At 45.5% G+C, this 15,980-nt stretch overlaps 1 protein-coding gene across 1 annotated transcript in view; it reads right to left on the reverse strand.

The window, feature by feature from the left end:
* Positions 1 to 15,980, reverse strand: part of HTT (huntingtin) — a 136,142-nt gene that overhangs the window by 69,346 nt on the left and 50,816 nt on the right. The window contains exons 15-26 of the mRNA XM_065877465.1: positions 14,222 to 14,333; positions 13,833 to 13,970; positions 12,863 to 13,021; positions 12,667 to 12,764; positions 11,473 to 11,612; positions 10,431 to 10,494; positions 10,080 to 10,180; positions 7,577 to 7,723; positions 6,428 to 6,548; positions 4,776 to 4,852; positions 3,602 to 3,753; positions 2,335 to 2,537 (exon numbers count right to left, since the gene is read on the reverse strand). Of these exons, the coding sequence (XP_065733537.1) occupies positions 2,335 to 2,537; positions 3,602 to 3,753; positions 4,776 to 4,852; positions 6,428 to 6,548; positions 7,577 to 7,723; positions 10,080 to 10,180; positions 10,431 to 10,494; positions 11,473 to 11,612; positions 12,667 to 12,764; positions 12,863 to 13,021; positions 13,833 to 13,970; positions 14,222 to 14,333 (1,512 nt within the window). The remainder of the gene's footprint in view (positions 1 to 2,334; positions 2,538 to 3,601; positions 3,754 to 4,775; positions 4,853 to 6,427; positions 6,549 to 7,576; positions 7,724 to 10,079; positions 10,181 to 10,430; positions 10,495 to 11,472; positions 11,613 to 12,666; positions 12,765 to 12,862; positions 13,022 to 13,832; positions 13,971 to 14,221; positions 14,334 to 15,980) is intronic.

Genomic DNA, 15,980 nt, shown 5'->3' on the forward strand with positions numbered 1-15,980 from the left:
ACGTGGTGGGAACTGACCCAGCATTTCCTAATGGGAGCACCATGAACGCTCAGAGACGGAGGAGCCCTCAGGCAGTCAGGCGGGGTCTCAGGAGGCCCCCGGAGCCCCGGCATGTCACCTCCAATAGCAAGCAATGGGGCTCTCTCTGGGAGCCAGGGCATGAAACAGGGTACAAAGCAATGCTCTGAACTCCGTTTTCAAATGAGGAAATAGGCTCAGCGATGATGAAGTGACTTATTCAAGGTCAGAGCTAACAAGCAGCAGAGGTAGGAGGCAACAAACCCAGACCCTCCACAAAGCCCACACTCTGCATACACAGGACAGTACAGAACGCCCCAGCCCCACACGGCAGGAGGCAGTGGCGCGGGCGCCTCAGCTCTGCTGCTCACCCCCTCCACGATCTGAGAGAGACCACCCTACACCTCGGAGCCTTGTCTGCACAAAGGGCACAGTGGCTGACAGGGAAGGGCTAGAGAGACCGGGAAAGAAGCTGCTGCACCTGGAAAACACGCTACGTGAAAGGAGCCAGTCACAAAGGACACCAGCTGTGTAGCTGCACTGACATGCAATGTCCAGAACAGGCAGATGTACAGAAACAGAAAGTAGCTCAGTGGTTGCCTGGAGCTGGGGGCATGGGAGGGCCGGGGGATGACAGCCAAATGGTACAGCGCTCCTTTTTGGGTTCTACAATGGATTGTAGTGATGGCCAAATAACTCTGGGTGTACTAAAACAGAGTCATACGCTTTAAGTGCGTGAGGTGCACGGTGTGTGAATGCCACTGTAACCGTATGATATGTTAACAATGCTGTTTCAGCGAGGCCACTGCGGCGGTGCAAAGGAGAGACTACATCAGCTTGGGCCAGAACAGCGGCAGTGAGCATAGAGTGAGCACAGAGAAAAGTGTGCACATGTGTGTGCACCTACATGCGCGGGTATGGATATGTGTAAATGTGTATGCGTGTATGCATATACATATATGGGCTTTCTGCAAGATACTTAGGAGAGAAAACAAAGAATTTGGTGAGCAAGATGAAGAGCTGTGATGACTCCCATATTCTAGCTTGAAAAATATGGAGTGAGAGACGGGGAGAAGCACCGGCTGGGGAGGAGACCAAGAAGTCCAGATTTAGACCGAATGAGATTTCTACGGATCGCTCAAGGAGAGGTGACCCGTGGCAGCTGGCCACACTGGACTCCGAAGACAGGTCTGGGGTCTGCCCGGCTTAGATATTGAAGACCTGAGAGTAGACCTGACTGCACTGCGCTGCCCGGTCCCACGCTACAGCCATGATCTACAGGTGGCTACTTAAATTTAAATTTAATGACAATTAAACAAAATCAGAAGTTCAGTTCCTCAGTTGCCCTGGCCACATTTCACGTGCTTGGTTGCCACATGTGGTTGGTGGCTACTGTCCCAGCTGGTGTAGATGGAGCGTTTCCATCCTTACAGAGAGCTGTGCTGGACAGCCCTGGGCCAGAGAATATGGAGAGGGGTCGACTGAGAACAGAGCCCTGGAAAGCACGGATGGTGGGAAGAAGACTAAACTAGGAAGTATCCAGGCAGTAGAAGGGGGTCAGAGGATTCGGAAGCCAACCAGAGAGAATGCCTCAGTACAGGAGAGGTGGTCCTGGGAGATGCAGAGGGGAGGTGAGACAGGGTCTGCGAAGCACCCACGAGAGTCAAAGGCGGGTCTTGGCAGGGAGCGTTGCTATGGGGAACTGGCAGAAATCAGGCCAGCAGGGGTTAAAGAATCAACGGCCGAAGCAGTGGACTGAGTCCAGGGCCCAAGAGGTTTTGCAAAGAAGGCCAGTGTCAGAGAAGCAGTACACTAATTCAGGGGTTAAGCTGGGAGAAAGGACTCGAGAGAAGCTTGTAGCAGCAGGGGGACCAAATTGGCAGCTAGAGGAGAACCTGAGCTGTCAAGGTGGAAGAGACAGGAGAGAGAGTGAACCATCAGATACAATTACAAGTGAACTGAGCCATCTTAAATTCACTGTGTGAATAGTTTTCACTGAACTGTACTTCAAAGAAAAGCAAAACATTTCGGGAGAGACCGGCTTCAATGCTGAGCTTTCTCGGCCAACACTGAAAGTCCAAGAATAAAGCCAGGTATTTCCCTCTCACAGGTGATAGTAAATGACAGACGATACCAAATGGGCTATAAACTGGATGAGCACATCTAGGTGTTAAATCTAGTGTCACGGTATGAGCATTTTTGTTTATTTAAAGCAAAAGAGGATAAGGAAGGGACAGATGAATAAACAGAGGCATGCCTGGAGGCCCACGGAGCCAGCTGGACCAGCTGAAAACAGCTGCCCAAGCAAGGAGTTACCTTTATTGCTGGTCCAGGAGCCACATCATCCAGGACGTGTGCACAGATGTTGACCACCTTCAGCAGGTGGGAGAAGAGCTGCTCCACCATGGGCACCAGGGTCCGGTCACCCAGAGCTGGCCACACCTCTTCCTGCTTGGTGGCTGCAGGGCTGGCCTCTTCTTCGGAGGCCCACGAACTCCTCAGAGATCTGGGGGCACTGGCTGTGATAAGGGCACACACGTTACCTCCCCAGCTCCACAGCATGGGGCCAAGACGTAAGTCCTTCAGACCCGTCTACGTCGAGTCTGCTGGACACCTCCACCTGGGGGCCCACTGATGCCTCAGGTTCCACAGGAAACCGACATCTCCCCCTGAATCTGTGTCCCCAACCTCCATGAAGGTCGCCATCACATATCCACCCAGGATGTGACGGTGCCCCTCCTGATCTTTACAACTGAAGTTCAACTGGTGATCCCGATGTGCTGACTCTGCCCCCTTCACTCTCTTTTAACGGGTCTCTTCCCACACAACCCACAGCCATTATCTTGTTCAGACTCTCTTGATCTTGCCTTAAGTACGGGTTTCCCTAACTTCTCCTCCAATCCACATTCACGTCAGCCGAGTGATCTTCCTAAAATACTACCCAGATTGTTAGTCCCTCCCAGAGCAAACAGACTAAGTCCTCGCTAACGGAGACGGATCCCTCACCAGCCACATTCTCCATCGTCGTCCTCGCCCTCACACAATATCCACAATACTTAGCACTCAAACGTCGCACAACCTCTCACATCTGCACGCCTTCACGTGTGCTGTGCCCCGTCTGGTGTTCCCTCTCCTGCCAGCCCATAAATGTCGCTTCCTGCCCTGATCCCTGACAGAGAGTGATTACAGCCGCTCCGTGCGGCCACTGAACTTCTGTTGACGTGTGTCGCTGCAAACCTACATTCAAATCGAGAACGGAGCCCGCACACCATACTTTCTCATGGCCCCGTGCCTGCGACAGTACCTGCACAGGGTGCCCGCTAAAATGAAATTAGAAATGAGTTTACCTATAGCTAACTGAGGGGCTAGATCGGGAAAGGGCTGCTTTAAAATACTCGGTACAGGATAGCTGCCTGCAGTACACATTTATGCCTGTCGGTAATGTCTGAAATTCTGACTAAAGGAACAAGCCATCCCTGGCAATGACCTCAATGCTTTTCCTCCATGCGCTCACCGCCGCCACCCCCCAAAGGACATCAAAAGTTAAAGACCTAGAATCCCTCTTTCAACTCAGTACCAATACCTGCAAGCAAGTTCCCGGCTAGAATCAAAGCATCTTGATGGGCTGAGAGATCCAGTGGGAACCAGGCTGATGAAAGCAGGGTCAGGATCATCGTGGCCATGCCCACAGTACAGCTCTTTCTAGACTCATCAGAGGCGCTCAGTGGGGGCACTCTGAAAGCAGACATTTGCAAGATCGAATTACAGAAAAATTTTAAGATAACAGCCTTGCTTTCTCTTATGAACCAAAAGGAAGGCACATCACTGTTCATTTCATGCCAGCTCATAAAGCGATTTTACTACTGTGAACTAGCATCTTTCTTGTAACCACAGTCCCATGAAAGTCATCCGAGACAGGAAATCAGGTAGCAGATCTGACTGGAAGTATTGGAACTGGTTACTCTGATAACTTTTAACTCTCTTTCGACTGACTTAGCACGTTTACCCCAACACCAGAGTTGCTCTGAAGTCAGGTCTAATGCTGCATCTACGACACAGGAAAGCCATCACCCAGGACTAGAGAACGCACCTACTTCAAGCAAAGTTAGTTGGCCATACGCCGACACACACAAGAAACCTGCAGATTTCCTTCCAAATGTGATGGTGAGTTACTGAATTTGTCTCAGTTATCAGTATACATAACAAAAGCTTACTCCTTAATGCTGTACAAGACTCAGAATTATTTCACAGATGTTATGAGGGCCATCTACTGGAAGAAAATCATTTTTAAATGAGAACTGCTAATATAAATATAATAGTTCCTAAATTACTCTTGTAATTGATTACAATTTTGCACGATAACTCACATTTGATTTCAAATGAAAAATGTTTCTAAGTTTTTAATACACAGTGAATAGTGAATAATTTTGGAGAGAATCAAGCCAGTTAGAAAAGTCTTTTGCCAGCATATGCAAATTCCCTTAAATTAACCTGCAAATCATACCCTCAGATTCTCCAAAATGCTTAAGAGTGAGCATCTGACATCCATCAGAATTACAAGTAATTCAGTATTTCCCAATAGCTCCTTCTCTAGCTTCCCACACAACTAACAGGGCAGAAGCAAATATTCCAATGGGTATTTTTCCAAAAGGTGAAACTGTTAAGGTGAGACTTAAAAAGAAAGAAAGAAAGGGATCCGTATAACTATGTTTGTATCACATAATCGTAGACAGCCATGCGCCGAGGAAAATACATACCCACAATGCCAACCTAAACTCCAAATGCAAACTGGAAAGGCAGTTGAAAGAAGACACAGAGCTTCACAGCATCCAAACTAAAGAAGAAAGGAATGAGAAAATCACACTCAAACACCAAAAAAGTTTATTAAATTGAACCTCCTTTTTCCCTTTATAAAGAGTACGAACAATGAAAACAAAATTGCGATCTGTATCTAACGATAAGACATCTGTCCTCCCATGATACAAGTTCATACCTCAGAAGATACAGCTGGACAACTGAGATACAGGTTTAAGGAGGGTCGATTATATATATCCCAGTGAGGAGAGGCCAGGAGTGATGCACCTCCTCTGCCTCGAACTTTAACCATCGTGCTCCCCGCCCCCACCAGGAATGCCCTTCCTACCCCAGCTCACCCCACCCCATCTGCTCCAGCAGATTAATGTCCATCTTCCCAACCAGACTGAAAGAACCACAAGGGCAGGGATCCTCTTTGTTTTTACATCCCAAGCCTAGAACACTGTCTGACATATGTAGGCCACAATAAATACAAATAATGTTTATAATATTTTGAACAAATCAAGGGAAGACCAAACTGCAGACAGCCCAAACAATATTTAAGTTTGAAAGGCACTTATATACTTATCAAGATCGTCTAATCATAATTGCCTGAGTCTTCACAACATGAAAGCATTCCTTCTGTCACATAAAATAAATGACAGGATTTAACCTGGTAATCAGCAAACTGGCACTGCTTTCGTATAACGTTCTTTTTTTCTGATTATGGAAGTTAGACTTGTTCATTTTAGAAAATTTGTGAATATCTTAAAAAGCATAATCCTAAAATTTATTTTGGAAATTTTCTGCCAATCATTTTCTTAAGTATGTAAGAAATGTGTTTAATGTGAACATTATTTTTCATAAGCAAGATCTGTCTGGGCACAGGCATACACAGTTTTGTACTGCGCCTTTTCTCACTCATCATAATCCAGATGGTCATTCTACAGATTGTTCCAAATCCTCCAAAGCATCGTGTTAGTAAGTGCATAATAAACATGTCACCATCTATACAGAATTTAGTTATAAGCAGAACTTAATCAGTTTTGGACTCTTGGACATTATGGTTCTTTTACAATTTCAGCATCACAAATAATGATACAGATAATCACATTACACAAAAATCTTTGTTGGCATTTCTGATTTTTTTCCGCTTCGTATGTATTATAAAGTCACTGAGTCAATTATTCTAGAGATATTTTAAACTTCTGATATACTACCAATTCAGATTATGGTAGTTTTTCTTTTCTTTGTTATGTCTTCCTAGACTGGCTGATTGATTGATTTTAATTTTTTGGCCGCGACGCGCGGCTTGTGGGATCTTAGTTCCCAGCCAGGGACTGAACCCAGGCCCGCGGCAGTGAAAGCGCCAATTCCTAACCACCGGACCGCTGGGGAGTTCCCCTGGCTGAAGTTTTTTACAATGAACATATTTAATGTTCAGAAAAAAAAAAGTTGTTTCCATTTCCATTGGAATAAACCCAGGTTTTATTCACAGAAGCACAATTTCTTAGCAAGCCGCACATATAAGAGCTCTAATACAAGCATCCTACCGTTAAGAATTGACCAAACTACTGAAAAGTAACCTCATTAAGACCAACCAAAAGAGTCTTACTGTGAGCGCCCTCGTGGTTGATGTGATTAGCTCATGAGAAACTGCTGCAATGACTCTCGAAAGGTTATTTTCCATAGTGACGTCTGTTATGCTTGGTAGTAGGTTATAGCCTCTATATATTCTAATGAGAAAGAGATGTGGAGACTTATAATCTACCACTGAAGCTTATGACATTTTCAAAATTCAAATGGCACTTAAAATTTTAAGATTAAAGGCTACAAGAGGTTAAAGCAGTCTTGACGTTTAAGTTAAAGAAAGACTGGGAATAAATGTGGTCATTATTCTAGGAAAATGGCTGAAATCACCCCTCTCCTCCTCCAGTTCCCAACACCACAGCACTGGAGCAATGCTCTCTTCAACACAGCCTTGCCTGCAATCTCTCTACGTGTCCAAAGTTGCCCATTTTTCAAGCTTTAAGTTAAAAGAAATGCTTCATGAATCTACTCCTGATTCTGGACAAAATAAAGTCCTTTCCCACTACAGTACTGCCACTTTTCCATACTCCATTCATGGCACGTGTCAATTTCAATCCCTCCTTGTAGTTACATACAAATTCTAATTCCCCAACTACATAAATGAAGCCCAGGCAGGATTAGCGTTGATTCACTTTTGTTTCCCTCAGTGTCCTGTCCTCAACAATAAAAAACAGTCTATGTTAGTCTTCTAGTCTAAAAGACATAGAAAAGAATGGGCTGTGTACAACCATCTGAAATTGTATTTAAAAGACTCTCACACAAAAATGTGAATAATAATAATTGCACATCACTGAACTAGCGACAACCCTAAATAACACTGACACTCTTTAACAACCTGCTCACCTAAACATTAATGTCATGACATAACTATACTCTTCATAGGTAACACAAATAAAGTGAAAATTTTAAGGACCAATTTTTAGAGAAGACATAGCATTAGAGTCCTAGAGAAAAATACAGCCGTCGGTATGTGGCTCATAACAAACAGATCATACGATTTACGAGGTCACTGCTGTGTGGCCGCAGCAGAGCTTAAGTAAAGAGGTGGGGTGGTAGACCCTGAAGAAGAGAAGCGCCCCATCGAGGGAGGAACGCCTATTCCAAGCGTTTTCTCTAGAAAACACGAGACTTTAGAGTGAGCCCAGGGCACACTTTCCTCGGCTAGCAGGGGTACCTGGTTATGGTGCTGGCGGAGAAGTGAGATGGAGGCTGCGCCTCGTGCATGAGAGGCTTCAGGTGAACGCTGCTTTGACCTCTCGCCATGGCCACGACTGCGTCAGCCTGTCCTTGGTCGCACTTATAAAACAGCTTCGGGACAAGCCTGACATAAAAGCAAGGTTTATTTCCCTTAGAAAGTACCTGAAACCCACCTGTGATCCCCTCCCTCCGGCTACCCACAGACACTTCCTTCGTCAGGGGAATTAAGAGCAGAGGCTCCGATCGCAGGGCCACTCCCCCACACACCCGCTCTGAAAAGACCAGGCGCTGGACTCTCTTCCTGTCTGTCACGCAGTTACATACATCTCTCTACACATAATTAAATGCTTTGATTTTAAAAACCTTGAAAGTTCTCTTTCTAACCATCTTGATCAGCATCAACAAGTGCGTGAAGCCAAGGTGCACAGGAAGCACTGAGGACAGGGCAGATCTGAATGCCAGGGGCTGTCCCTTACTCTCTTCTGCAATTTTGTCTGCAAAACCGTCCCACACACTCCCAGGTGCAGAGCTCCAGCTGAGGTCCCTCACAAATCCAAAGTGAACTCAGAGGCAGAATGCAGGGGGCACACGGGCTCCTCCCTGCAGTCAGCACTCGGCACACGCCCTGTGTGAGCACTCACACACCTACAGACGGGCCCATAACTTTTAGAAACAGTCAACTGTTTTATCACATTAGTTTGCAAACCCAGTGTCTTTAGTTAAAGTCTCTTTCCTCCATGAAGACCTGGTCGTAAGTATAATTTTTTCCTAAGGTTTAATAAACTACTTACTATCATTCACAGAAAATGGTAAAGATCCAAGATCTTTGATCAAGTAAGTTATATAAATCCAGTTAAATCCATGAAAAGGTACACCTCACAAGTAATCAAAGAAATGCAAATGACCACACTGAAAACCGAAAGAATATCCACCGAAATGTAACTGGTTTTCTTTTGAGCAGTTTGATTACAAAGATTTTTATTTCCTTCTTCACATTTTTCCTAAACCTTGTTCAGTAAACATTACTTTTAAAACAAGATAAAAGTTACTTTAATAAGAAATACCAATGAGTGCCTGAACACATATTTAACTTCTTTTGAAATACTGCTTTGGCGAGAAGAATCAGGCACAATCATATTCTGGGAGTGGGAGCATAAACTGATCTGTTTCTGGACAGTAATTTCACAGTAAGTACCAAAACCCATAAAAATCCACTTCTAGGTATCTACCCATGAGAAACGAAAAGCATGATTCATAGTAGTCAAAAAGTGAAAATAATAATACCACCTGGTGAATGTATAAATAAAATAGAGTATTATCTATGTAACAGAATACTATTCAACAATGAAAGGAACAAACACACCACGTAGCATGGATGAATCTCAAAAACTAAGCAGAAGAAGCCAGACGCAAAAGTCCCATCTATTTATTATGTGACCTCATTTATACAGAACATGTAGAAAAGGCAAATCTCTAAAGTCAGGAAACAGATTAGTGGTTGCCTGTGGCCAGGTGGGAATTGGGAATTATTGCAAATGGGCACAAAAGACCTTTTTGAGATGATGGAAATGTTGTAAAATTGGACTGTGGTGAAGGTTGCACAACTCTGTAAATTTACCAAAACTCATTTAACTGTACGCTTAAAATGAGTAAATTTTAGAGATATAAAATTATACCTCAATAAAGCTACTAGGGAAAATCAGAAAGCTTGCCTGGCCTAGTAACTCAACCTCCAGAAATTAATTCTAAGAAAAAAAATTACACATAAACATTTATGTATAACAACAGTCACCGAACCACTATTCATTATTTAAATCAATAAAGATTTAATATCCAACCAAATAATATTTATATAAAAATTTATCACAACTACATAGTGAAAAAGTGGCCACTAACTAAAAAAATTTTTAAACAATATTTACAGGCTTTATTTATCTCACACTATATGAAATGTCATGCACTTGAGTACGGAAATATGAATATACTTGAACAGAGGGTGTCGCCCCAGACAACAATGCCAGTTAAAATTTCTTTTTTAGAGGAGTATTTCCAACAGGAAGATGCTAATAATACATTATGTGGAAATTATCAGATAACAGAACTGCATGTACATTTTGTCCCAATTTTGAAAAAGAAACTTGTACATAGGATATACAGGAAAAAATGTTAACAGTGGTTATCTCCAATGGTAGAACCGAAGGTGATTTTTCCAGTGCTAGTCTCCATATTTCAAAATTCTGGCCATGAAAGTGCATTACTTTTATAATATGAAGCTAGTACTTTGTTGTTTAAATTTCCATTTTAGACCCTTAAGGTAGTGAAAAATACCTTTTTTGATAGTTTAAGAGTAGCTGACTGTGAGCTCAAAAGATTGAGGAATACTGCCCCACGTCCTCTGAATTTTCCCCTCTCTTCCCATTCTCATATCATTTAGTACTTTAACCAAGAAAGTGAAAAGAGATAAAATACTTGGTAAGTACCTCGTTAACGAAGCTGCAGCAACATGGCGCACCCTGGGGTCTTCATCCCCAAGCAAATAGATGACAATGTTATTGAGCACTCGTTCTTGCAGTTTTAAAAGCTTTGGAAAGAAGGATAATAAAAACAGATATATTAACTAAGTTTTAGGTCAGATATTTTGGAAAGCCAGTGAGGGAGAACTCAACATCACTAGTCCTAAAGTCACGCATACAATCACAACTTTCATGATGTCAATAAATACTTCATGTGAAATAAATCTAGGACAGAGTGCATTCCAAGACATTCTACTCCACTAGGAAAGTGCACTTCCTGGAAGTTAAGTCACGGCCTCACAAAAATGAAGGGCTTACCCCTGTATAATGATGGGCCCTTCTGTGTAGGTTTTCTGCTTTTGCCTCCAAAAAGCTCACCAACCTAACGCAAAAGAACATATTTCACAATGAAACAATTTAGTTACTGAACAAACACCCGCTGATGGCCCGCACGACTGACAGAGCAAGGAAGACGGCCGGTTCCAGCACATTAACCAAGAGCCAGGGAAGGCTCTGAGGCAGCCTTGCTTAAAACAGCAGAAAGACTCATGTTTTCCAAACAAGTAGAATTTACACTGCTCTCCTGACTCCAGACTCAGTCAGACACTACTCAGGAAACTAGTTTCCTTCAAAATGGATATAAGCAGCTGTTATTTTGAAAGACCCAAGTGCCCTACAGAATCAGCTCAGAGGGGCAGACTGTGGGGAGGGGGCTGAGACTCTGGCGCCTCCCCAAGACCGGAAGGTCCCCGCCCGCCCCGCTCAGGGTCCTGTCTGCGAGGCGTAGGTGAAAGCAACCCCGACTTCATGGAGATGTTGTGAGGTCACCTAGCCCAGCCTGGCACGCAACAAGCAGTCTATAAATGGCGGCTTAAAAGCACAATATTCCCGGACAATAAAGGACAATTTCCCGTCTAAAAGAAAGCATGGAGAGAAATCACCTGGAAAGAAAACTTACTCTTAGAAAATGAAAACTGCAAGGCGTCAGAAGTTATTTTTAACTGCAACACAATACAGATCAGCTAAGTTCAGTACAGTGCTAAGTACACTCGTTTAAACAAGCACAAGTGACACAAGCTTCACTGTCTTAGAAGTTCGAGCTCTTTTATTCACACCACCCAGAACACCTAGATGACTAAGACTACTGGAAAACCCCACTCCTCTGCCTGTACGTAAACATTCCAGGAAGGAGGCAAAGTCGAGGAGGAGACGGGCAGCGGCAGCCGTGCAAACCACTCCGATGCTGACACGGATCACTTGATAAGCGTCACTACTGGCCCCAGGGGACCGGGCCTTCCAACGCCTGTTCAGACTTGGGAGCGGCTGTGGTTCACCGACCCAACGAGCCCGACTCACTCACCTGAAGTCGATCTCTGCCACGGTCTCCAGAAGCTCCGTCCTCACCAGCCAGTAGGAGCTGCTCCGCAGGGCCAGCATGTCGGTGAGGAGCTGCAGCCCCCACTCGCTGTAGCTGCTGCTGCAGAGACTCATGACGCAGAGCTGGAAGGCACAGCGGGCGGCAGGTGGGCCTCCGCCGACCCCTCCCACACCGACCCCTCCCACCGTCCCCGCTCCGTCTTCCTTTAACAGCGACAGGGATGCTGCCCTGTTTCCACATCTCTCAGAAACACTTATCATATACACTCACCTCCATAAACTCGAGTTGCAAAGTAAATGTGTCCCTTCCACAAAACTGTTCTCTTCCCCCCGTCTCTGCCTCTCCCCTGGCCTCTCCTCCCGGACACCAGCCTCGCCATCACCGACCACGCGCCACACCGCCACCGCTAAACCCGAGCTCAGCCGCGGGCCCAGCACACGGGACACAGCACCCGAGCCCTTCCTGACGTGACCCTGCCCTTGGCCGCACGAGCGGACAGGACGGGGCTTCCGAGGCTGCACCCTCCCCCGAGCCCTGAGCACACTCGTGGGCAGTTCCACACACGGCCTGCTGCCTGCCTCCAACCCCCTTCCTTCTGCTCCAGCAAAGACAGGCTGACTGAAACTTGGCAAACAACTCGAACTGAGGAACAATTCTGGCTGGGCCAAAGGGACGGTATCCCATAAATCTGACAATTGTAGGGGTTTTGTTTTGATTTTTACTGGTTAACTTGGACTGCTGTTGACTAGCCAGTTGTGATTTATGAACCAGCTGATATAAAGTTTCCTACCACATAAAGGACTGGGGCTCTCCCTCGACACAAAAAACAAAGGGGATTAAATAACCCCTATGCCTCACTTTAACTCTATCCATTCTATGGGCCTGAAAGAGGAGTTGTTTTTTTTAATTCAACAGGTTTTACACTTAATGTGAGCAAGGTACAGACACCCTTTAGGGAAGGTATACTTCAAACAAATATTCTGAGATCTAAATCAAAGTCTATTAAACCTTAACTGTTGGCAATGTTTTCCCTCTAAGGCTGAGTGGTGGATACACAGATGTTTATTATTGTTTAGAATATCTGGAAATATTTAATGTTAAGCTCCAATTTTAACTGTAACATTGGTAAAATTTCCACTAATCAAAGAAGTGATTTCCACAAATGACTATGCTCACCCTCACAGCTGTACAAGCCAACTTGCAAGTAACAGAAGATTCATCCTTCAAAGTTTTCTGCAGCAGAGGAATGCAGTCCGCCAGAGAAAATGTATTTCCTGATCAGAAGAGCAAGGAACAAACACCTTCATGTGAACCTGAACATGAGAATGCCATCTGGAAGAGACAACACTGAAAACTGAACACTCGACGTTACCTGTCAGGGTTCTGACAGTGCCCATCCAGTCTCCCACGTGGAAGCGGGACCTGCTGAGGATGGAGGAGACAAGGGTCCCACAGAGGATAGCTGTGGCTCCTCTGACCTGTGGGTCCCCATGGTCGATGTAGTTCAAGATGTCTGACACGTACTGCTCCTCTGTGGAGAGAGATGGCCGGCCACTGTACAAGTCCCTACCGTCAACGTTCTAACTCTGGGCAAAGGCTGAATTCTCAGGAAAGAAAAAGAGGGCGAGCCAGTGATCCTAATCTAGAAAAGACTGGAATACAATAACCATCAGTGGTAAAAACGTTTCGGGGTTTAAAGATTCTATATTCATCCTTCAACACGACAGATTTTCTGGATTATAATTCCAGGTTGTCAGCCATAATCAAAATTCCAAGGTTTCACCTCAAAAAATTATTAGAGAACCTCAAACTTGTCCATACGTACCTAATATAAATTCAAAAGCATGGGTTGTCCCCTTGCCCAAGGAAAGACAGAGAGCAGGCGGGAGGATAACCTTAGGGGAGCGAGTCTTCCCACCGTTCACCCTATCGTGAGAATACGCCCCAGAACGTGCATGACAGGAGACTGGCTCGCTGCTGCCCCAGCTGGTCTCGGTGCCCACTGGCTCTGAGTGTGAACACCTGGCCTGGGTGCTGTGGCCCAAAGCAATTTTGATTATATACAATTTGTGCTTTTGGTATAAATCCAATTCATATGCAAATAAGCTCTGACGTTCCCAGATTTCTATCGCTTTGTTGTATGTGTTTCAATTAACCACTGCATCTATAGGGGGTCCAGGAAGCTAAAAACATGACTATGAGTTTTATGGAGAACACACCTCAAATGCCGCAAATTAGCTAAGAAAACTTAGTGCTCTAAAACTAAAATAGTCAAGACGGTCTGAAATAGTTTTCAAAATAATGACTGCACGTGAGGAATAAGATACAAACTTTGAACGTACCAGGGTATTCCATGGTGTCAAGCGGTGCTCTGTAAAGTCTGCCGAAGAAAGATTCAGGGTGAAGGGCCACAGCAGCTCCAACACAGCTGAGCGCCAGTGCCTTCACGCTGACCCTCACATCCCTATCCGGAACCAAGGCTGCAAACAAATACACCTGGGTCACCTTCAGCTTCAAAGCAGCACACATCTAGCTTCCAAATACACAAAACTAGACCCACTAAACAAGCTGCTCCCGTCTTCCCCTCCCTCCCGCACCGGTCAGTGAAAACCAAAGCTCGTCCCCAGATTCTACTCTGTCTGCTGCAAACAGGCACGAAGCTGGTTCCCAAGATGACCTCTGAAACCTAAAGTCATTCCCTTCAACTCTGCACCTGCCTTTCTACGCTTACCGTGTTTTTCCCCAGTTAGCAAAAATGAAGCGGACAGAAGGCGGACACAATGGACAAGAGGAGCAGAATCTTCATCACTGGACTGGCCAATGTCGCCTTTGATCCGGCAGGGCTGGAACAGAAAAACTGACACTTGTATGTCTTATAATCACGGAACCCACCCATTGATTCGTTAGTTCATCCAACAAATGGTTCCAGAACAGCAGCTGTGCCAGGCGCTTGGGATTCAGAGACGCCTACCTTCACCCACAGGCGCCCAACCTCACGGGCCACAGCAGAGCAGAATCAGACCAGCCAGAGGGAGTCCTGACCCGGGGCCGTGTGGGCTGTGGCAGGGATGAGCCCAACGGGCAGGGAGGGAGCCACACAGGAGGGCAGCTGAGACCTGGCATCCGGGGGAAGCTCCTCGGGCAGAGGAAAGAGCCTGGGGGAGCCCAAAGCTGCGAGGGGTGGGCCTGGTGCGAGGGGGCCCAGAAGGAACAGCCGAGGTCGCTACAGCAACTGAGCATCATGGAGGGACTAAGTACAAAACACTACTTCCTGCCCTAAAGGAATTTAAACTTAGCTGGGAATACAGGACACTTACATGGAAAAGGTAGGCAAAAGAGATAATTTTAAAATAGTTCAATGGACAAGTGAGCAGCAACAAAAAAACCCAAACAACCTGATTAAAAAATGGGCAAAGGACTTGAATAGACATTTTCCAAAGAAGGCATATGAATGGCCAATACACCCATGAAAAGATGCTCAACATCACTAATCATCAGGGAAATTCAAATCAAAACCACAGCGATACACCACTTGACACCCAGTGTGATGGCCACTCTCAAAAAAAGCAGAAAATAACAAGCGCTGGCGAAGATGTGGAGAAAATGGAACGCTGGTGCACTGTGGGTAGGAATGTAAAATGGTGTAGCTGCTGCGGAAAACAGTACAGAGCTTCCTCAAAAAATTAAAAACGGAACTATCACATGATCCAGCAATTCCACTTCTGACATATACCCTAAAGAAACGAAATCAGGGTCTTGAAGAGGTATTTGTACACTCACTGATAACAGCATTGTTTACAACAGACAAAATGTGGAAGTAACCCAAGTGTCCATTAAGAGATGAGGAGAAAGAAAAGCAAAATGTAGTAAACACGTTCTAACACCTGCTACAACACGGATGAACTTTGAGGACATTCTGCTGAGTGAAACAAGCCGGTCACAAAAGGACAAATCCCGCATGGTTCCACGTATACGAGGTCCCTAGAGTCACCAAATCCATAGAGACAGAAAGCAGAATGGTGGGTGAGAGGGGCCGGGGGCCGGGGGAACGGGAGGTTAGTGTCTAATGGGGACAGGTTCCAGGTTGGGAAGATGAGAAAAGTTCTGTGGACGGATGGTGGGGACGGCTGTACAACAGTGTGAATGCACTTAGCACCACCGAACTGTACACTTCAAAATGGTTACGACGGTAAATTTTGTTATGAGTATTTTACCACAATAAATAAACAAACAAACAAATCAATTCAATGGAACAAAACCAAGAAGGTTGCAAGGCCATGCATGACCACCAGCTGGTGAGGACGCGCTCACACCTGGAGAGGCAGAAAACCAGAGCAGACCCGGGAAGAGGTCAATATGCGAAGGGGAGACAGCTGAGCAAAAGCTCAGCGACGGGAAAGCCAAGAGCTTGGTGGACAGGCAGCAGCCAGGGCACTGCCGAACACTCACGGGAGCTCGGGATGCTGAGCGGCCTCGGGCCTAAGTGTCTC

The sequence above is a fragment of the Phocoena phocoena genome, chromosome 5 (genome assembly GCF_963924675.1).
Source record: "Phocoena phocoena chromosome 5, mPhoPho1.1, whole genome shotgun sequence".
Taxonomy (NCBI): Eukaryota; Metazoa; Chordata; class Mammalia; order Artiodactyla; family Phocoenidae; genus Phocoena; species Phocoena phocoena.